At 42.6% G+C, this 22,645-nt stretch overlaps 2 protein-coding genes across 3 annotated transcripts; one reads left to right on the forward strand and one right to left on the reverse strand.

The window, feature by feature from the left end:
- Positions 1 to 1,019: 1,019 nt before the first annotated feature.
- LOC131913247 (late cornified envelope protein 3D-like) lies at positions 1,020 to 14,311 on the forward strand. The gene is made up of 3 exons (XM_059265786.1): positions 1,020 to 1,290; positions 13,340 to 13,522; positions 14,007 to 14,311. The coding sequence occupies exon 3, from the start codon at positions 14,027 to 14,029 to the stop codon at positions 14,309 to 14,311; it is 285 nt and encodes a 94-aa protein (XP_059121769.1). The 5' UTR covers positions 1,020 to 1,290; positions 13,340 to 13,522; positions 14,007 to 14,026.
- On the reverse strand, positions 8,480 to 18,653 carry LOC131913246 (uncharacterized). 2 transcript variants are annotated; one of them, XR_009379844.1, is made up of 2 exons: positions 18,336 to 18,653; positions 8,480 to 8,685 (listed from the first exon to the last, which is right to left on the reverse strand). XR_009379844.1 is itself a non-coding variant. In XM_059265785.1 (2 exons), exons 1-2 carry the CDS (start codon positions 18,473 to 18,475, stop codon positions 13,139 to 13,141), a joined length of 639 nt encoding a protein of 212 aa, XP_059121768.1. In that variant the 5' UTR covers positions 18,476 to 18,632; the 3' UTR covers positions 13,120 to 13,138. The 2 variants fall into 2 exon arrangements, 1 of the variants encoding a protein (XP_059121768.1); XM_059265785.1 differs by lacking the exon at positions 8,480 to 8,685 and adding an exon at positions 13,120 to 13,637 and having other exon boundaries at positions 18,336 to 18,632.
- Between the last annotated feature and the right edge of the window lie 3,992 nt (positions 18,654 to 22,645).

The following is a 22,645-nucleotide window of genomic DNA, read 5'->3' on the forward strand; positions in this document are numbered from 1 at the left end:
GCTGAATAAATGGGGAGTCATGTGTCTCCTCCTAGGAAAACTCTTCCCATCTTCCCAGGATGATGTGGGAGGACTGGGATGAAGATTACAAGAAGCTGCCTGGCTCAGCACATTCTAGAGAAGGAGGAATAGAAGAAAAGAAGGAAGAAGGACAAGGGATAGATGGATAGAGGGAGGAAGGGAGTCAGGGAGGAAGGGAAGAAGGAAGGAAAGGAGAGTTTGGAAGCTGCTTGGATTCTTTCAGTCTGAATACTGCGCTCTCTCATCCAGTCCCCTTCCAAACCGCTGTGATATGGATGTGCACAGTGAGTGACAGGCAATTACCCACATCTCCTTGCTGTATGTATACCAATGATGTGAGAATAAACTGAGGGCCTAATATTAGTGCCCCTCCTGCTCAGAGCTGAGATATGAATATGCATACCTTCCATGCACCCCATAAGTGACTCCCCCCCCAACACAGGACTTCTAAGAAATTCTAGTAGAAGCTTCTTGTTTCAGAGATTTCCCCTCCCTCTCTACCCCATAATTTTTTAGCTCTCACTTCCTAATGCTGTAAGAAAAAGATGTAGTTCCCACTGTGCTATATCTTCAAAGGGATCCACAATATGCCACTATTTTCACATTAGAGATTTGTCTTCAAAATTAAAATGACATACAGGGAAAATACTTATTCTGTTTACACAAATTCACCAAAGAACTGCAGGCTCCATGGTTAGTGATTTATAGTGCTTTCTAGTCTATTTCTAGCTAATTACTGTAGGGTAAAGTGTGTGTCACACATTCTTCTCTGAAATTCTACTGTCAGGGACCAAAAATGGCCTTTATTAGTGCTGCCTAAGTAAAAGACGTAGGTAAACGTCAGGGCTCCCTGTCCTGTTGCCACCTGTCTTGGCCTATGACCAGAAAGATGAAGGTCTAGTGCTGAGCTGGGGGTGTTTGATGCTATGACCCTTCCTCAGGTCCCGACTTCTTCTGAGTGCCTCAGAGGCTGGAGCTCGTCAGTCTACAAGATCTTCTGATGTTCATGAAGGTTGAGGAATATTTAGTTGGAGACTCTTCCTACATTAGAAGAACTGGGGAGACCAGACCAGCCTCCCTCAGAGGAGCAGAAGCAGCGGGTGTGGAAGGAAGGCAGCCGGAAGGCAAAGGGAGTGATGAGCTCCTTTGTGGATGCTTCAGGAGTTCTGTCACTACAAAGGTCATTGGTCCAAACACCTTCATACTTTCTATTGGCGTTCTGAAAGATTTGCTCATCCAGCCAGACCTCTTCCAGGAAGCTTTCCCATGGTAGGTTTAATCTCATCCCAGGTGACACGGACATAGAGATGCTGGGAAAACAACTAGAAAAGACTAAATAGCCTTTTCTAGCAGGATAAGGAGGGAAAAAACGGTTCCTCCTCTGATAAGGTCAGGTAAGGTCTCATAAGGAGACCAGATCTATAAAAAGCCCTCAGAGAAGGCATGCTGACCAGAGGCTCCTAGGCTTCCCAGCTCATTTTGTTCTAGGATCATTAACTCTTCCTCAGATGATCTGCCAACAAAACCAACAGGGGTACTGGCCCCTAAGGTAGGTGCTCCAGCTCCCAGAGCTCCTGGCATTGCAGCTGCTGCCTGGACCATCTCTCCTTTTCCTTTTCATCCACACCAGACCCAGAGCCCCAGCTTCTATGAACCTACTGGGGCTTCTGGCTGATATCATTGATCTCGACAGTATAGTTGAGAGCAACATTTTTGTTGGGACCAGAAACCCCCAGCCAGACCCAGCTTCCTAAAGACTCTACAGCAACAGCACCACAAACTGGCAGTGTGAAGGATGTTTCTAATTCAAATTATAACAGAGAAAAACATGAAACATGATTGCAAGGGCACACAGAAACACAAACATGTGGAAAGCGATAAATAAAAGATCATTTTCAGGTTCTAAATTGCATATGTCAATAAGGCCAGTGGTTGACCTACTGACCTCTGCACCAAGGGTCTGACATTTGTGAATGATGTAGTCCTTACTCTGATCTTTGGGTTGCAGTTTGCCCTTTTCCATCTTTATGAAAGGGATCAACTTGGATTGATTTCCCAGGGTCTCATAGCAGCCCAGTTTTATTCTGAGGGACCTGTGTTCCTGATCTTTGTGGAACCCAATTTCCTCTAAAATGTTCTCAGAGACGTGAAGATACAGTGAGTTTCCTCTGTGCTTATTTTAATCTCCAATGTGTTTCCTTTAAACTTTACATCATTGGAAAACCAAACCACGTGAGCCAGTTTTAAGGACCTGGTCTCCCAGAATTTGCACCTCAAATATGGCACTCATCTTGACCTCAGGGCTGAAGTCAATGGTCTTGATTACACTAAATGTACATTTCATCTGGCCTGCCAAGTCTATGGCTAACAGTCTACAGGGGAAAGAGTCAGAACTGAAGCTGAATGTTAATCAGGAAAACACTGACATCTGTAGAGTCATCACAGACTGAGCTAAAATAAAGAGGTATGAAAAACATCTAATTGGGGGTGGGCATAGAGCAGGGAAATTCATGTGTGCGGTAATATACAAATATATTAAAATTTTAATGATATTTTAAATCTCTTGGGAAATTTTAAAAAACTAGAAATTTGTTTTCTCTCATGTTATCAAAGCTTCATTTTCTTAAGACTTGGGGATCAAAATAGTACCAAGAGACAGCCTAAGAGGAAGCTGGCTAAGCTGATGTCTTTCAAGAGCTATCAGAGCTGAGATGTTAATGCTGTAATAGGCTTTGAGTTCATGGCTTCACACCACTCACAGTTTGAGAGGCTATTGGATAGAACCAGGCTGGGGGCATGAGAATGCTAAGTTATGCTTTGAAATAGCAACAATGGGGCAGGATTTGCCGTGAATCGTAAGAGCTTGCAAAGTCGCATGGATTGTGTCTCTGCTCTGGAGCCAAGACCCCGATATATCTCATGGCCCTAAAAACAGTTCAGGGTAGACATGATGAGTTTTATAGGCAAAGCACAGTTCTACTTTAGAAACAGTTCCAGGCCTTTTGTTTGCAGCTTATAGCTTGTAGTGTGTCATCTGTCAGGAATCAGAGTCAGGCTTAGCAGCCCAGCACTGCCATGAAAAGTCCTGATGTTGGTGGATCATATCAGAGATATGGAAAAATGGGCCCAGAATTAACAGCCTGTTAACATCCAATCATGGGTGAGGGAAAGACTCCAGGGGCCCTACCACTCCTTGGGGAAATGGAAGGAGATTAATCTTCCTCAGTGATGTAGACACTGGTAGCCCCATTTCCATACTACAGTAGATAGCACCACACCCATGTGCACACATATGACACTGATTAATCTCAGGTCACAAAAACAAAATAAAACAAAAAGATATGGAAGTTGGAAGGAGACTATAGGAAGGTGTGATATTGACAAGGGCTTGAGGGGACTGGTGGGGGCTAAGTGTGACCAAAATGCATTTATACATGTGTGAAACTGTTAAAAAAAAAAAAGTTTAGTTTTTAAAAGTTATATAACATTCAACTAATAGCTTGGATCTAAGTCATCATTGCAATTAGTGGAACCAGAAGTTGGTTCAAGTATCTCCTGCATAAAATGTGACCCATCTAAGTGAGATCTCAGTGACTATAGAGACAGATTTCCCGTCCTCATCGGGGAACCTGCAGACCAAACCCCAAACCATTCATTCATTAATTCACTCATTCAATGGGCAGTTGTGTGATATTGGTCCAGATACTTGAGCCACTATGAAAACAAAGTCCCCATACCAGTGAGTCTGCTAGAAAAATATCTGATTTCCTTCCAAGGCACAAGTATTGAACAGAAGTGGTTCTGTGTTCAATTGTATTTCAGTCTGGGGCATTGTGTAGACACTGGAACAGAGTCCTAAACTCAGTGAAAGCATGTATCACAAATAAAATTTGAGAACTGAACACCATTGTTTTGATGGGTGTAAAAGGCTATTCTAATATCTGCATGCTCCCATTCCCATGATAACAATTAAAAAGACAAAGGATAAATTAAAGAGTTTAATGATGAAAGGCTCATGATTAACTATCCCTATCTCCTTCCCACTCTCATTTGCCCAGATCCTGAGCCTCTGTGAACAAGCACATTCACCATCTGTTTTAAAGAGCTTCACTTTTTCACTTGGCCATAGTCTCTGACCATCTGAAAACATAGCCACATAAAGAGCCTTCCCCATATTATAATAGCATTATTATGAGATACGTCATATAATAATGCTTTGTCTACTTTTGTCATTGTGAGATATATTCGACATTTAAATGTTTGTCACATTTTTCCGTATTTCAATATATTGATTCAGGATTAAACATATCTTCTGCTATGATCAATGCAATGGGAAAATTCCATGGAGTGTAAACAGATATACTTGTCACTCACTCCAAGCATTTTATGTCAGGTCAGATGTTCACAACTATAACCATAACAACCTTATTATACAAGCACCCAGCAATTACCATTCATCTTTAGGTTCACCTCTCTTAGCCATACAAGCCAACTTAAATAACTTTCTATACTGGTTCTCTTAGAATTAGCCTTACATGCCGGGCGGTGGTGTCACACACCTTTAATCCAAGCACTCAGGAGGCAGAGGCAGGAGGATTTCTGTGAGTTTGAAGCCAGCCTGGTTTACAGAGCGAGTTCCAGGACAGTCAGAGCTACAGCACAGAGAAATCTGGTCTCAAAACAAAACAAAACAAAAAACCAATTAGCCTTACAGTCATATAACATATTTAACTATCAAAATGTCAGTTAAATACATTAATCTCTAAGCATATAATCATATCTTAAAGATTTCTTACCCTGTCTATAGTTCTATATATCTGTGCCACTATATAGGGCTATTTCTTTCCCCAGACATTGCTGCTTTAACATAGCTATGAGAAAAAGCAGGGAAGGTTTCAAATCTGCAGATACATGTCTCCAAAAAGGTGATCTTAGTGAGGACATTGTTCTGCTCCTGAGACCTTAGATGGCCCAGAGCTCCCCTGAGTCCCATTGTCCTCTACACAGAGTTCTCTCTCCCACCTGCTGCTCTCCTTGTTAAATTTGGGATCTCTACCTCCTTTCAATTGTCCTAGTCAGGTTTCCTTGTCTTGAACAGAAACAGACTCCATACACTGTTCATTGTGTCTAGCATAGCAAGAAACAGCAGGTGACAACAGCTGGATTTCCCAGTCACTTGGCGTCACAATAGAGCCACTAGGGACTAATATCCCAGATCCCTGACCTCAGGCCCAAGGACTTATTACAGCATCCTTGGTTGGATTATAATTATTTTACTACTTAACGTTTCATCCATACACTGGACCTGAGGGTGGGATAGTAGCTCCGTTCGTGAATCTCCCATGTCCATGTCCAACTCAGTGCATACCATTAGGTCACTACAAATTGTCTGAAAAGTTGAATTCTTTTAATGAGTGAAAAATCAAGAAAAGCGTTAATCCCAGCACTTCTACAGAGACATGGGAGGTAGAAGCAGGAGAGTCCCCAGAGTCTTGCCGCTCGGCTAGCCTGGGGTACAATGCAATAGTGAACAAGAAAAGATCATGCCTCAGAGAAGAGATACTCTGTCTCAAACAAGGTAGAAGGCATGGGCAGACACCCAAGGTTGTTCTTTGACCTACACAACCGGGGGGAGGGGCGTAAGAAAAGGGGACAGCCCCCCAGCACTCGAGAGGCAGAGCCAGGTGGATATCTGTGAGTTCGAGGCCAGCCTGGGCTACCAAGTGAGTTCCAGGAAAGGTGCAAAGCTACACAGAGAAACCCTGTCTCAAAAAAAAAAAAAAAAAAAGAAAGAAAGAAAGAAAGAAAGAAAGAAAGAAAGAAAGAAAGAAAGAAAGAAAAGGGGACAGCTGAGCAGCTGAGGAGTCATTCTTTCTCCCCCATCCCCGACCCCCTCCTGGGTCCTGCCCCAGCACAAGCAGCAGCTTCTCATTAAACAAACACTAAGGGTTCTGTTTTGTGTGGAGCAGAATCTTCCACTAGGGGATCCAGCTTGGCAGCAGGAAGGCCATTTCCCGGCCTTTGAAATCATAGCCAGGCAGAGCTAAAGAGACACATGAGTCCTCAAATCCGTGATGGTGCACCCTCTGAGAGATGGTGAAGGAGTTGTGGACTGTGTGTGGAGTTGTTCCTAACCTCTGAGATAGGTGGACGAGTAGCCCTCCCAGCCTCCTCCTCCACACCTCCCCTAGAGGCTGCTGTCACAAAGAACCCTGACCCAGAGGGACAGGAAGGTGACATGGACCAAAGCCAATATTCTCTCCTTGGTAAACACTTCATAGTTTTATCTCCCTTTTCTCTGACAAGGTTAGTGATGGAGGAGAAGAAGGCTTTAAGGATGGTGTAGGCTTAAGGGCAGCCCTGCTGCTCTTTCCCACCACAGCAAACAGAGCTGGGTACAGTGTGATCCAGAACATTCCCCACCAACTGTGTTAGTGAGCTTGTGGGCCACGAACCATTAAGCATCATTAACTAACATTTAAAGAAGCCATCTCTGTCCTCAATTTCCCTAAAAAGAAAAAAAAAGAAAGAAAGAAAAAGGAGAAAATCAAGAAGAGCTATAGAAAGACTGAAGAATAAATATTTTAATAGTTTGGGTTTTTTTTTTTTTTAATCTCTTATCTCTCCAGAGTACTTGATACCTGCCATCAGAAGGCTGGGGGCTAATTAAGAAAACTGCCCACTAAGTAATGCTTGCTACCCCCATTTCATCCCTTCCTTACCTGTAGAGGGAAGTTTCTCTGGTCCCACCTGGCCCTGTGGTGCAGCAGCTGCTTATAAAATAATCATTCAGAGGCTTAACATTAATTGCAAATTATATGGCCTATGGCTCAGGCTTCTTACTAGCTAGCTCTTGTAACTTAACTCAACTCATGACTGTTAATCTATGTATCCCCACATGTTCCGTGGCTTTACCTGTGTCCCATTACCTGTTGCTCCTTGGACAGCGGGATGGTGTCTCCCCCACTCTCCTTTCTCCTTTCACTGTCTCTCTTGGATTTTCCTGCCTGGCTCCATCCTGCCCTGCCATAGGCCAATGCAGCTTTATTTATCAACCAAACAGAGCAACACATATTCACAGCGTACAGAAAGACATCCCACAGCACCTACCTACTTCCCATCTGAAAAGTAAAACAGGAAACAGTTGGAAGATTTAGTCAGTCCTCATTAGAATCAGGATCCCTGGACTTGGTATTCCTTTTCCCTGACTTCCCAGGAGCTATTCCTAACCTGCGGGTTCACAGCCACATCTCTGAAACAGAAAAAAAAACTGTCAATTTTTAAACAAGTGCCATCTCATGCTATCATTTTCATTTTTCCTTCAGACATCATTCAAACTTCCCCTAAGGCTTCCTGATATAAAACTGGGACAAACCATAGTTACCACAAGTGTCTGTCAAAGTACCTACACCAATATCCTGCCTGGTTCCAAACTACACTCTCTTCTTACTGCCCTTTACCTTTGGGGGATGCCCCATCTTCAGCTTTGGAGAATGTTTCAGCCTGAGCAACTACAGGCTTTAGCTATCTGACTGGGGACAGCACCAGAGCATCATCAGCTCTTGTCACTTCTGCAGTGGTCCGGGCCCTGGACACCACAGAAGCAGGGCTGGATGACCCAGTAAAGCAAATGAATGATGCTTTTCCTACTCTATCATTTCTACACCCCCTAGGCTGAGAAGTCACCCAGGGCAATAGTGATGATCGTAGCAGTAGGTAAGTCCTTCAAAGCATTAGTGTAACCTAAAACATGCACGTACTTTACACTTTAATCTCTTTATGTTGCTAAGCCACATGCACCAGTAAATATCTGGTCTCTTGCTTTCACCATGGTCTGATCGGGCATTATCTTGGGTATAATTTTTATACAGTCTTTCACTCACCAAGATCTTGTTGTTTTCCCGGCATCCTATTCTTTTGGTGGTTGCTTTCAGTTACCTCTGTCAAATGTCATTGCATTCTTTCAGTAGTCTTATTACTTTCTCTCTCAACCGCTCTGCAGCTGCCAACCCCACAATGAGTTGAGTCAAGTTGAGACCCCTTCGGGATAACACCTTCCTGAAAGTGTATCCCGGAAGCACTGAGAACTACCAAGTGACATGCCTGCCCCAGAACTGGAACAGACCTTCCATGCCCCTAGTGTGTCCACTTCTCTCCTCATATTCATGAAAAATAATAAGTCTTAAGAAAACAATATAAATGAAAGAATTTTGGTGACAAATTAAGGGGAGATACAGTAGGGTAAGCCAAAGGACTTTGGCAAAGTCGTCTTCTTCCTGGGGATTTCCTTTTTCCTTCTTCCCCATGCACTACAGGTGAGTAGCACATGGGCATTATTGCCTTCCACACCTAAATTCCTCTCCTCTGCTTTTTAGCTTCTCAGATGCTTCTATCCCTAGAACACTTCTTCTCTGACCTCCAAGAGTGCACCAGGTGCTCCACCACACACCCCTTCAGTAACCCACAGTTTCTACTTCTAAGTAACTTTGTAGCACCTATCAGTGTTCATGGTGAAACTTATGTCACTTCCCATGAACTGCTCCTTGCTTGTCCTTTGTGGTCTGGCATCATAGAACTTCTTGTTCTAAACTGATACTGCAGAAAGCAGAGACTCTCCAAGATGCTCCCTTAGTGTGAAGATCTCCTTAGAGCCTTTTAAATTCCCTAGGTCCAGTACAGTAAAATAGGAAGTGAACACTTTTGTTTTATCCTTTCTTCCTCTGTGCTGCATTGACTGAAGCGTAGTATCTCAGGAAACTTCAAGTGGACAAAGGTCATCTGTTATTTTCATCTCTGAGACTTTAGCTAGCATTCCAATATCAGAATAAAATTCCAGTCTAAGCTTCTCTTACGTGCTGCATCAATCTGGAACTTTCTCAGAGTGGACTATAAAGATATAGATACTGTCAAAAAGCATAACTTAATCACAGGAGGAAATAAGATTCTATGTAAGAACTTTATGGCACATATCTGTAGATTGGCACTAAAGATAGGTGGTTCTCCAGCCGCTTCTTCCTCTAGGATGCAACTGTTATGAAGATGCAAGGGACCGAACTAAGGCACTGAATTGTAAGGGAAAGGAGATTACTTTTGTGTTGCTGACTCGTCCTAGATTGTTGGGAAAAATATTGAAAATATGCTACAAAAACCTGAACCTGAGTTCTCTACTGCTCCTTCCTGTAATATCAATTAGCATGACTAAGCCATCAAATCCTGCCTAGATGCATCCAGCTAGACAAGTCCCTGTATTTCCTTGACCTGTTGAAACCTTATAGAGCAAAGCCTCCTCAGGGTGAGACTCCTGGGGTTCCAGCCTTTGTTCTCAGGGTGGGGGGCAGGGAGTGATTAGACATACAAAGCTATGAGCTGGCAGTCATCACAGGATGGATGCTCTGTAGATCACCTGATCTCATAAAGAAAAGGAAATGAGAGACAAGACAGTTCCCCAAGGTAGGGGTGAGATTAATGATCTCCATCTTCAGGTGTCTCAGGAATCTTCCAAATGGGCAATCGGGGAGAGAGCTAGAGGAATGCCTTTCAGGCAACCCTGTTGTTGCAAAACAAGAGGTGAGACTATGCACTGAAAGTCATTGGGAAGTATATTTTGATCCTTTGAAACTTGCTCAAAAGTCTGATATTGCTGGTTGAGATGACTGGCTTACAGTCACTGCTAAGAAAAGAAAGAGCAGCCCTATGGTCCATAGGAAGTTGACCTGACTCTAAGAGCTAATGCTATGGTGTTCTTCTGTTGAATACAAACATTACACAGACCTCCAACAACAGCCATGGTGACTCTGGCCATGAGGGAGTAAACCACAAACAAGGTCATTCTGGAGGCCAATGAAGACAGCAGCATTGTCTAAATGACACACTGCTAGACATCCTCTCTTTTAGTTAATGTGAGTGACTACCACCTCTTCAGCATTTATACCTTTAGCCTGCCTCAATGATCTAGTTAAAATGATGAAGATTTTTAAATCTTGATGAAGAAGAAAAAATGGTGAAGATTAGATTAACCACTTCCTGATTGACAATGATAAAGACTGTCAATTGTATTGTTAAGGAGCTTGTGCTTTTCGACGGTGAAGTTTTCGAGTCAGGGAAAACTTCAACTCCCCAAATTGAGCTCAATTCCTAAACAATCATTTCTCTCTTTTAAAAAGGATTGTTATGTGTGTGAGAGGTTTACCTGCATGTATGCATGTGCTCCACTTCGTGCCTGGTGCCACGGAGGTAAGAAGAGGGCATTAGGTCCCCTAGAACGGACCTTAAGGTGTTTGTGAGCCATCATGTGAGCACAGGGAAGCAACTCTGGGTGCTCTGCAGAATACCAATGACTACAAACTACTGAGCCACTTCTTTAGTCCCCCAACAATCATGTCTTGATGACCCTAGAGAATCTATTCTCTCCATCATGACAATAAGCCAATCAATAAGACTTTAGTCTACTACCTGTTCCTGTTGCTATTTGGGTGGAGAATAGTAACAGTGTTCAGTAGAAGTCTGTTAATGAAAACTATGGAATGATTATTTGAATCAGAAGGAATTTCATTGAGGAGATGTACTAGTGGTAGTTAGGAAGGGAAGGGAATGTGGGGCAAGAGAGAGGTGATACCTCCAAGTGGAGTCACGGGCAGGGGACAGCATAAACCTTTTAGAAAGTCTAGAATTCTGTACCTTCTAAAGGAACACACTTTCATTAGACTAGCTTCCTGTCCATCTCATATTTCCTGGCCTCCATATTGAGCATTACATGGTAAAGTGATTATTTCTTAAACACATTGTGTCCCCCTTCAGCTTCACTACTGACTGTGAAATGAGAAAGTACCTCTAATAAGTGATTTAGCTTATTAACTATTTAATAATTAATTATTATTTAATAAGCACAATAGTTGCTTTTCTGTTGTGGTCCTAAAACACCAGAGAGAGAGAGTGTGTGCTTATTTTGGCTTGCTGTCGCAGAGGAATAAGAGTTCACAATGGCAGAACATGCATAGCACCAAGCAGCAGCCATGATGGCAGGAGCGGAAAGTTCAGAGCTCACATTTTCAAAGGAAAGAACAAAGAAGAGAGAGTAAATGAGAGGCAGGCCACAGTTTTTACTTTCAAGTCCACTCCCAGGGGTGCACATCTTCTAACAAGCCTGCACCACCTAATATCCCCAAACAATGCCACCAACAGGGCACCAAATGTTCAAATGCTTGGGAACATGGAGACATTTCTCATCAAATGGTGGATGATAAATAATTTCTACTAGTACAGTAACAATTGATACAATGCTAAACTATTAGAAGGAGAAGGACACTTCAGCATTGTTAATGGTCTAAGCTTTGAAAATATCCTTGGGGCAAGGACTTCCTAGAGTCTGAAGAAAATCAGAAAGGAGGGCTACTCAATACTTCCACTTTCTTTCGTTCATTCCTCCTCCATTAAGACCAAGTGGAATTCATTAATCTGTGGCTATTTCAAAAGGAAGTACAGAATCCCCATATTTTAAATAGAATAAAGTACACCATTATAAGGGCTTTTGTTTCAAAAACCCAGAAACTAAAATATACAGAGAACAAGAAGAAATTTGTCATACAATGTTTCAATTAAAAATCATCACTCAATGGATGCAACTGAAAATTATTACATTATGTGGAGCAATGTACCAGAAAGTCAAATACCATGTTTTCTCTCTTTGGTAGATCCTAGATTTTGCATACATACATAAAATGTGTGTGCATGTGGTATGAAAGTAGAAGAGAAATTGTGTAGGCAACTAAGCAGGAGAAAAGGTAGAAAGGGAAAGGGAAGGAAGAAGACATGAGGTAAAATATGCTCATTACATAATATGCTTATATGAAAATATCCCATCCAAATCTGTGTACAATGAATAGATCCCAATTTAAAAATTATTGTTTAGTTTAAATATAAACAGTGTTCTGTTATAATTCTGATGGCAATATGGGAAACAAACAGCAAAATAGTTATGATAGTAGATGAATCCAAAGACAACTTCTCTAATAGTATAAGATCCAGTAGAAAAAGAGGATTCATATTTCATTAAAATCATCCTACATAGACAGGCAGTGCTCATTACTGTGTTATACAATGTGAGCCCCTGAGCAAAGCAGCATCTATCTTCATCAGATCACCTTTGCCTGATTAAAAAAAAATCATCACCAGCTGCATGTGGATAGTTGATGTTCCTTCAGAGAACGGGGGAGTCGGGAGGGCCTTCATCTGAAAGTCCAGGTGCTCTTGTTAACCTTTTCTGTGAAACTTCAATTTTGCCCTAACTACACAAGACCTGGGAGTCTTTGGAGGGGCTAAGGTGTGAGCTAGGGTGACTAACTGGGAGGAACTCCATCTAGGTGACTATGGAGAAGCCATCATCCATGCTGGGCAAAGACTTTTGAGTGCAGTGGCCTTTCACATCCCTGTATGCAACTCCTCATCCATACTTTATAAGTAAGCCCACGCAACCCATTGGTTGACCATGCTTCACTTTACTGTTATCAAACTTTGCTTTATTGCTCGGAACTTACAAGGAAAAAGTAGATGCTTTTTACATCTCCCAGGGAAGGAATTCTCAAAACACTACCTAATCAACTGTAGTGTACTAAACAATTTTTTTCTGCTAAAAACAAGCACATAAATGTTGGAAGTTACCAGGATAATTTCATTAATTGTGATGCACACAGTACCCCCATAACATCAACTTGGTCATTAGCAGTGCAACAAAAGTCATTACCATTCATCAGACATCTTCAATATTCCATTCAATATTCCATGCTTTAAGATCATTTTTCCTCTTATACTCAATACCAAATATTCCTCAGAAAGATAAATGTGGACAAGCTCCTTGACCACATTGCATTGGGTGATATTAATAGCCTTCATGACATTGTCTCTCATGCATATCCTACATGAATTTTAGTTCTACCTTCCACAGGGTCTAGGACCCATTCTCTGTCCATTAGCAAATGCATCCCATATCCAGGGCTGAGTGGTTTGACAACTCAACGCCCTTAAGAATCAGGGGGTAATCACATCTAATCAAATCATTCATAAATGTTTTTGGAGACATTCACAACACATAATAAACTGGCACAGTATCATACATATATGTTTACTCCTCTGTCTCTGCAGTTAAATTTGAAATGGTCAAGGGCAGGAAATGTATTCTATGTATCTCTACATTCACACCACCCAGCAAAAGTATAAGAGACAGACAGGATAAAGCATGAGCTGGGTAAATGAGAGAAGAAATAGCAGGTCTCCAGTATGCCAGGGAAGCAATGGCAGAGATTGCTTGATTGTCTCTTGTCAGGAATCTTGGAAACATGAGGAAGGTGCTGGGAGTGTTGCCTCTGTCACCTGCCCTGATTGTGAAAACAGCAGCATGCTTGGGCTGTGCATCACAGCCCTGCCAAGGATAAAAGGGCTGCTGCCCTGTGCCATACAACCACAGCCTCTTCAGCACAGCCTTCTCCTCCAGACTTTGCTGTATCCGGTGAGTACCAGACTTGGAACAGGGCCTCATCTCGGGGTGCATAGGGAAAACAAGGTGGACTTGACTGGGAAGAAGGAAGCAGAGGTGTCTAATGAGAAGGCAACAGGAAGAAGACCTGCCAGGGGACAAGGGACAGGGAGGAGAACTCAGACTTCTGTGGGTGCCTCAGAGCCTGTAACACACTAGAGTCCTGGCTCCCAGCATCCCCTTCACTCTCCTGAGAGGTCTGCATCTGCCCAGAGAACTCTCCAAGAGTCATTTTCCCATCACCTGCATTCGATTCAGCTGACCAGAGAACTAGTTAGAAGTATCAGCATTCCCACCTGCCAGCAGGGCAAAGAAGAAGACAATGTCTTGCAGGTCAGGGAGACCAGTTACCCTTTGCCTTTGTAAAGATCACAGCTCAGGGAGCAGCAGGTCTTAGGAGCAGGGCTTTATAGAACTATTCCCAAGGGGCCTAAAGACATTTTCTTTGCTTCCCCAGGCTGACTGACTCCTGCCAAGATGTCCTGCCAGCAGAACCAGAAGCAGTGCCAGCCTCCTCCCAAGTGCCCCTCCCCCAAGTGCCCCCCAAAGAGCACAGCACAGTGTCTGCCTGCAGCCTCCTCCTGCTGTGCCACAAGCTCTGGGGGCTGCAGTGTCCCCAGCTCTGAGGGAGGCTGCTTCCTGAGCCACCACAGGCGCAGGTCCCACAGATGCAGGCGCAGGAGCTCCAGTTCCTGTGACCGGGGCAGTGGCCAGCAGTCGGGGGGCTCAGGCTGTGGCCACAGCTCTGGAGGCTGCTGCTGACCTGGATCTTGAGGCTGAGACAAGAGAGTTTGGAGGAAATAAGAATTCCACGGGCCAAGGAAAGCACAGCCTGTCTTGTCTTGTCCGTTCCGGAGGCCCTTCTCTGCCTGTTAGATGCCCAGGGCCCCCAGCCCCAACCCTTAATGAAGAGTGGCAGTGCCTGTCCCTGACTCTGACCAAGAATAAAGCTTCTGTCCCCATCACACTGGTGTCTTCACTGTCATTGTTTTCTGTCCCTCCCCGGGTAGAGGATATGTGCCCCTCCCTTCTAACTCTCAACTCTAGGACTGCACAAATCCAGTGTGGCCACAGCTCTGGGGGCTGCTGCTGACCTGGACAGTGCAGTTGGGAAAAGAAACATTATCATAATTGAGTCTAAGAACATTCCCCAAGATGCAATCCTCTTTCCCAGTTTCCCTGTCTCCTTTGAGTACTGAGATGTTCCCCAAGGGAGCTCACAATCTCCCCTGGCTCTTCCTGTTCTCTGCACACACACAGAGCAAGCACCCTGCTATCTTGAGAGCTTGTAATAACTTCCTGGTCAGTTGTTATCCTGTACTTGACCCTGTGGAAAGTAAAGAACTTGTTTCTCAACACCACTGTGTCTCTCATGTCTAGCTCTGTCTGTTCTCCTCCCCTCTGCTCCACTAGCCAGTACTTCGGAGTACTATGTGCAACAGATACTGCCTTCAGAGAGGAACAGCATGACCAGGTGGGCTATTGCCATTCAGAAGAGGAGAGGCCACTGGCTTTGACTCCATGTCTGTGGGAGACCTGACTACCTTGTAATATGTGTGGAAAGTGCATTGACTGGTACCCAGATTCTTTTAGAAGGCAAAGATTATGTTAGAATAGGTGTTCCTTGATCCCCAACAAAGAAACAAAAAATGGAGAATCAAAGGAAACAAAAACTAATGCCTGAAGGACACTACTGAGAATTAATGCTAAAGCAGTTGTGAATGCCAGAAGAAAATGGAGCTGAGGTTTGATTTTTTTTAAGTATCTTATGCAAGAAAATCAGAAAAAATGAAAATAAAAAAGATCCTGGTTTTATGAATGCATAATGTCTTTAGATCAAATATTTACTTAGCATTTGGGGTAAATAAAAATTAGAAAAACTAAAAACAAAATAATTACCTTGATTATATGACATAATTTATCAATTATTCTATGAAGCAACACTCTGAGGTGGGTGCTCCTATTGTCTCAAATATGGAAATATTATCATCACAGTTTATCATAATTCGCCAAAATGTTACAACAGCCGGGCTACAACCACCATGCTTTGGGGTTTGCTTCAAACTAAGAAAAAGAATTCTTTCCAAACTACCTTCTCTCAGCACTTCTCAATGTATTCAACATCACCTTTTGAACACAGTGTCATAAAGTTCCAAACCATGTAAGTTATGGATTCATTAGGACATCATTGGGGAAAGAAGGTCTGTCCCAGGCTTTACATAGAAACACAGTCAAGTGACCATGCCACTTCCTCTCATACCCAAACCATCACTTTTCTTGTGAGTCAAAAGTGACATTCTCCAGACTGAAAATGGTTGATATTATGGTAAATCAACATGATAATCCAAAGCCCAGGATATGTCTTAAAATAAATTGAAGAAATCAAAAATATATCTTAGAAATCCTCTTCAAAGAATAGAAAGTGAGGACTCAAAAGAGTGCTGGTGAAGCCATACTCATGGCAGTTGTACTCACACTACTAAGAAGTAGAAACCTTCAAAATGCTATGCCAAGTGCTGCACTGGACTCTAACTCCAATCCACAGTAACATATTTAATTCTTAGAAGACATGAAATATTTATTCATAGTAAATGAATAAATTAAGTTGTAATGTTGACCATAGTTGATTTTTAGGTTAAATTACTAATTTACTTAATTGCTATCTTAGTGTAGATAAAAATTATTCTTCTTATTTGAATGTTAATGTTTTCTTAAATAAATATTATCTCAAATACATTTTATAAAATTAATTGCTTTTAGAGTTATGACAAGTGTTGCTTGAGTCCATTTACATAAACTATTGTTATAAACATACACTGAGATTCATCTTCAGAGTTCTATTGAACACTTAAGCAGCTACTTGACTTAACCATAAAAAGTTAATACCAAGTGAGATAATCCATGTGCAACAGACAGACTTTATGTGAGTCTACTTCACATGAGGCCCGTATAGTAGCACATCTGAAAAGACAGTAAGGGGAGCAACATTTCTAGGAGTTTGGGAGAAGAATGGGAACTGACCATTTGATGGGCACAGAATTTCTTCATGAAAAGCCATGGAAATGGGCAGTAATTACTGCACTCCTTTGGGAATTATACACCAAAATTGGCTCAAATAGATCCATTATATACACTTAACACAAGAATAACAGTATGCAATGCCATGTGAGTCCATAGAATTAAAAAGATTTTTAAAGCTCTTGGGAAGTGTTCAAAGCAGAATACATACATCAGTGCATCCTAGGAACACCTGAGCCTCCCATGTCTGTCCTTCTGATTAATCCACTGCTTCCCCTACAATCCATGGTCCACGGTGCTCTCTGACTTCCCAGTTGGCCCCATTGTCACTGCGCCTTTATCTCTTCCTCATAGACCCTTTTTACTTCTAAGATGCCATTAGCTGTACCTGGGTGTCCAGCTTCTGCCAGTTGCCCTTGTACAGAGATGGGGCCAACACCTTTATTTCTGACAAGTGCTGTTGACCAAGACAGTGATACAGTCCACCATCCCCAACAATCGCAAGTAGCAGGATTGGAATTAATCATCCCTTAGGCTCACTCTCATCCAAAGGCTCTGACCTAAGGCACAAAGACTTCTCACTCATGTGCATTACATGGATCCTAACTACTTGGATGCTGGTCTGCCTCAGTCTGCTTTCAGGCACTCAATAAAAGGATTTTCTTCATTTGTGAGTCCTCTTCTCTCAGGACAGCCAGTGTTATATAAGGCAAGATCAGTGACTTTAGGGTGAGCGTGTCCATGAACTAATAAAACAGAGAATTAGCACGCCTTGCCTGCAGCACACACAAATGATGGCAGTGGCACCAGACAAGAACTTTCTAAAACTCTTCTAAAAGGCACCTATCCAGGGAGAAGCAGGGAACTTGGAGCTGGAAGGAAGGATATAAAAAGCGTCCCCCTCATCAGAAATCTTCATCTCACACTGCCTACTCCCCCCACTCACCACCTGACAGTGAGCTTGGGCCTGAGAGAAGATCGCTTTGAATCGGCAGAAACCAACTCACGCATACCCTGTCAGCCCATGGGTCCCTTATCTTTCCCAAGTTGGCCTATCTTTTTTTTTTTTTTTTATTTTGCAATACAATTCAGTTCTACATATCAGCCACGGATTCCCTTGTTCTCCCACCTCCCGCCCCCTCACGTTCCCCCCAGCCCACCCCCCATTCCCACCTCCTCCAGGGCAAAGCCTCCCCCCCCCAGGACTAAGATCAACCTGGTAGACTCAGTCCAGGCAGGTCCAGTCCCCTCCTCCCAGGCCGAGCCAAGTGATCCTGCATAGGCCCCAGGTTTCAAACAGCCAACTCATGCAATGAGCACAGGACCGGGTCCCACTGCCTGGATGCCTCCCAAACAGATCAAGCCAATCGACTATCTCACCCATTCAGAGGGCCTGATCCAGTTGGGGGCCCCTCAGCTATTGGTTCATAGTTCATGTGTTTCCATTCGTTTGGCTATTTGTCCCTGTGCTTTATCCAACCTTGGTCTCAACAATTCTCGCTCATATAAACCCTCCTCTTTCTCGCCAATTGTACTCCCAGAGCTCCACCCGGGGCCTAGCCATGGATCTCTGCATCCAGATCCCTCAGTCTTTGGATGGGGTTTCTAGTACGACAATTAGGGTGTTTGGCCATCCCATCACCAGAGTAGGTCAGTTCAGGCTGTCTCTCGACCATTGCCAGCAGTCTGTTGTGGGGGTATCTTTGTGGATTTCTGTGGGCCTCTCTAGCACTTTGCTTCTTCCTATTCTCATGTGGTCTTCATTTACCATGGTCTCCTATTCCTTGTTCTCCCTCTCTGTTGTTGATCCAGCTGGGATCTCCCGCTCCCCCCAAGCTCTCTTTCCCTCGACCCTCGCTCTTCGTTACCCCCACTCATGTCCAGGCTGTTCATGTAGATCTCTTCCATTTCTCCGTCATTGGGCGGTTACTGTATTCACCATCAGCCACTGTGACGAAGTCCTGGCGCAGAGCCACCTAGCGGCCACCTGAGGCCAGTGTTCCTCAGTCCTTCCCTGGAAAGAGCTCTTGAGCTGACCTAGCCAGACAGCTGGGTGTGTTAACATCCAGAGTAAAAACTAGTGAAGTATTTTGGGTTTTGTTTTTAAGGAAATGGGCCTACCAGCTGCCTAAAGTATTTATAACATATTTTCAATAAGATCATCATGACTGTACAGCATAAGTGGTACATAATTACTTAACAAGGACCAAAAGCTTCTAACACATTAAGGCACACAAAGTATCTCTTAACTTTTATAAATTCAATAAAAGACAAAGTCAATATATAAAGGTACTACAAATAGTCTTAAAAATAATACAGGCTCAACTTCTTTAATAGAAACAACAGTGTTCACCTATATTTAGTTCTTTTAGTAGTGTAGGCTTCCGGATACTGAAAATGTGAGCCGGGTGGTGTGCTCACGGCAGCGGGGGGAGGGCTCCAAAACCTTAACGGTCATTCCATTTGACAGACTGGTAACTACTGGGAAGAGTTACTGAAGTTTTTGTTTTAAAATGTATGTGTCATTCTTTAGATGTGTAGGAATAAAAAACCTGCCTGGATGCCCAGCAGCATCCATAAAATGGTCCAGGAAAAAAGAAAAAGAGGGGGAGGGGCAGGGGAGAGGGAGGGAAGGGAAGAGAGAAGATGAAAAGGGAAGAGGGAGAGGAGGGGAGAGGAAGGGAGAGGGTGAGGAAAAAGGAAAGAAAAAGAGAAGGGGTGCAAGAGCAGAGGGAAGGAAGAGAAGGAGAGAGGGAGAAAAAGGAAAGGAAAAAGGAGGAAGAGAAGAAGTCAGGGAACTGAGGAGGAGAGGACAGGAGAACAGTGGGTGGGGAGCTGGAAGGGGGAAAAGAAGCCCTGGAGGGAGGGGAGGCAGGGGAGGGAGGGGAAGCAGGGGAGGGAGGGGAGGGAGGGGAGGGAAGGGAGGGAGGGGAGGGAGGAGAGGGAGGGAAGAGAGGGGAGGGAGGGGAGGGAAGGGAGGGAGGGGAGGGAGGAGAGGGAGGGAAGAGAGGGGAGGGAGGGGAGGGAGGGGAGGGAGGGGAGGGAGGGGATTGATGTTTCACTTCCAGGGTGTCACAGTAAGCAGACCTAAGCAGGAAGGTGACGTGGAAGTTCCAGTGGGCATTATAAGAATGTTATTGGCACAGCCATGGCAAGTCCATCACCTCTTCTGGGCAAGCCAGGGGACCTGAGGGAACTCTGAGGACCCCTTTGGTGAAGAACTCCATTGGTGGTCAGTAACACCCTAGGAATCTAACAGCCTTGCAGGCGACTTAGCCCATTAGGAAGTTTTCTTTTTTGTTTTGTTTTTTTTTTTTGGTTTTTCGAGACAGGGTTTCTCTGTGTAGCTTTGCGCCTTTCCTGGAACTCACTTGGTAGCCCAGGCTGGCCTCGAACTCACAGAGATCCGCCTGGCTCTGCCTCCCGAGTGCTGGGATTAAAGGCGTGCGCCACCACCGCCCGGCCTAGGAAGTTTTCTTAAGGGAGTTGTGGCCCCTAAATTTTACCTCGTTGCCAATACCATTTTAAATGAAATTAAGCTAGAAAGAAAAGAATATGAGCCTGTTCTCATTTACATTTGGAGAACGTTTCACCAGTTTTTGCTCTTAGAAGGTCCCAAGTGGCAATCAAGACTTCCAGAAACCACAGTTGTTCCCTGAACTGTGGTTTTCGTTTATTTGAGAACCACTTTCCTTGGGTGAATTGTCCCCACACTTGCCTCAGGAAGCACTCAACGTCTTTGCATCCCTCAGCCCTTCATCAGAGCAGTGTTAGCAGGAAGTGGCAACACACCTGTGCAGTCACACATTTTTGTCTGTACACTCAGCGGTATGTAGAGTCCAAAAATAACTCTCATAGTTACTTTGCATATCCTAGAGTGGGAGGACTCTTCGGTGAAGCAAGAATCATCTGAAATGGGGCGTCAAGCTAGCACTAAGTGTGAGCTAATGGCTCCTGGCCTTGACATCCTTTCAGCAGTCTGCGGAGGGCAGTGTGAGACAGGAAAGCTGGGCTCACACAGGGCGGTGCTACTTCCTCTATTACTATAATCACTGCTTTGCTGCCTAAATAAAAGGGTTGGAGATAAGAAGAAAGGATAATGACAAAGAAAATGTGAGATAAACCTCAATAAAAAAATTAACTACAGAATAGAGAGGAGCCAAGAAAAGAAGCTAGACCTTGTTGAGTGTGCCTTGTCTGTTGGTTCATGTAAATGTTACATGTATCAACAAAAATAAAATAGTTAAACTCTCTAAATGACAAAATCAAACTAAAACGGCTGGAGTTAGCCGGTGCTATATCAAGTTGACACAGAAGAAAAAATAATTATCCCAAGCAACTTTAAAATATTTGTACCATACATCTTTTCTGAAGGACAAAATAAGTCCCAGAGAAAACAAATAAAATATTGAATGATCTTATCAATAATAATAATAATAATAATAATAATAATAATACCATTATCATTTAGAAAATAACACAGCTTTATTATAGAGTAAATAAAAATATCAATTTTTTCAATATAATAGGATATAAGAAGAGAATCCAACAAGTTAAGTATGTGACCTGAAATACAAAATTTGAATTTAAAATATTAACTAATAATTGTCTCCTTAAAATATATTTCTAATTGTTTACTAAAAAAATCTAGCAATATTTTTAGAAAAATAGTAGCATTTTGCATTTATGGCGGCCACACTGAGGTCTCTAAATGCTATTTCCCACTAAAAGAAAGCAAGGATCCTTGAAGAAACACTTGTCTAGTTCTGATGTAAGTAATACACAAGATGAACTACCATGTTGGACCAGAAAGCAAGGACACTGTGGAAGGTCTCTGAGATTGTGTCAAAACACATGGGAGACCATTTTAAAGGATTCTCATTGGATGGAAAATATGACAAATATCCCACACCTGATCAGTGAACATTAAAACAGAGACCCAGAAATAGTGATGATTTAAGAGTTATCCGTAGGGATTAATAAGCTGTCAACTAGTTGCCCCAAAAATTGGTCACAGGAAGATTTAATTATAAATTATATATATTTATGTAATATATATTTATATAAAATTTATATATAAATTATATATTATTTATAAAAATTAATTGATATTACTATCTTCCTATATAATTTATATTTCAAGCTATGAAGTAGTTGGAGAGAAAGCTCCTTAACAATTTCAGATAATAAGTGATAAATGAATGGCAGAAAAGTTCCATGTATTAATCAATAATGAAATGATGTCTCAAGAAGTAATCACTGAGAAGCACTTATATACTATTAAGTGAAAGGTTTATGGGCAGCTTTAAGATGGATAAATGATGGTACTGACAACATCCAAATCTACAGGTTGGTCTCAGTCAACATCACTCAAGTGGGACATCCAAGCAGTTCGAGTCTGCTGTATGGTTTATCAAGCATATAAGATAACACTGGATCCATGCTTGCCAAAAATATTGAACCTGAATTTAATTTAAGCTCCTATATATAATTACCAGTTTGCAAGAATCACTGGGGAATGTGAGGGTATCACAAGAAAAAAAAGGCAGCAAAGAGAAGTAATTAATCTAACTCAAAATGCGAGTAACTCTTGTCAAGTAAGGTACATTTTACAAAGTAAATGATGTGGGAGAAAACTATCTGAAGACACTTCAGAGGCACAGCAGCCAAATGAGTGGCTAAATTTGCAGTGAGATTGAAACAAGCCAACTCTTCAGCCACGCTTTTAAGATAATTATAAAAATGTGAGCACAAACTATTTTGTGTTATTTGAAGTATTATTGTTTGTTCTGTCAGAAGTAGTGATGACAAGCAAATTATTCAAAACGTACTGTGTTAGAAACATGAACCTCAGTATTTTATGGTGGGGAAAGATGTTACTATTCTGGACTTTATTTTAAAATAGTCAAGGGAGAAATCATTGAGAGTAGAAGAAATAAATGCAGAGTAATTGAGGGATCATTGTTCTCTCTTTTTGTTCAGATTTGGAGATTTCCACTGAATTAACTAATTAGCTAATTAATTAGAAGTGATTACGACATCAGGTTAGCCCGTGAAAGGTTTTTGTAAAGTGCCTGC

This window comes from Peromyscus eremicus, chromosome 6, assembly GCF_949786415.1.
Source record: "Peromyscus eremicus chromosome 6, PerEre_H2_v1, whole genome shotgun sequence".
In the NCBI taxonomy this organism is placed as follows: Eukaryota; Metazoa; Chordata; class Mammalia; order Rodentia; family Cricetidae; genus Peromyscus; species Peromyscus eremicus.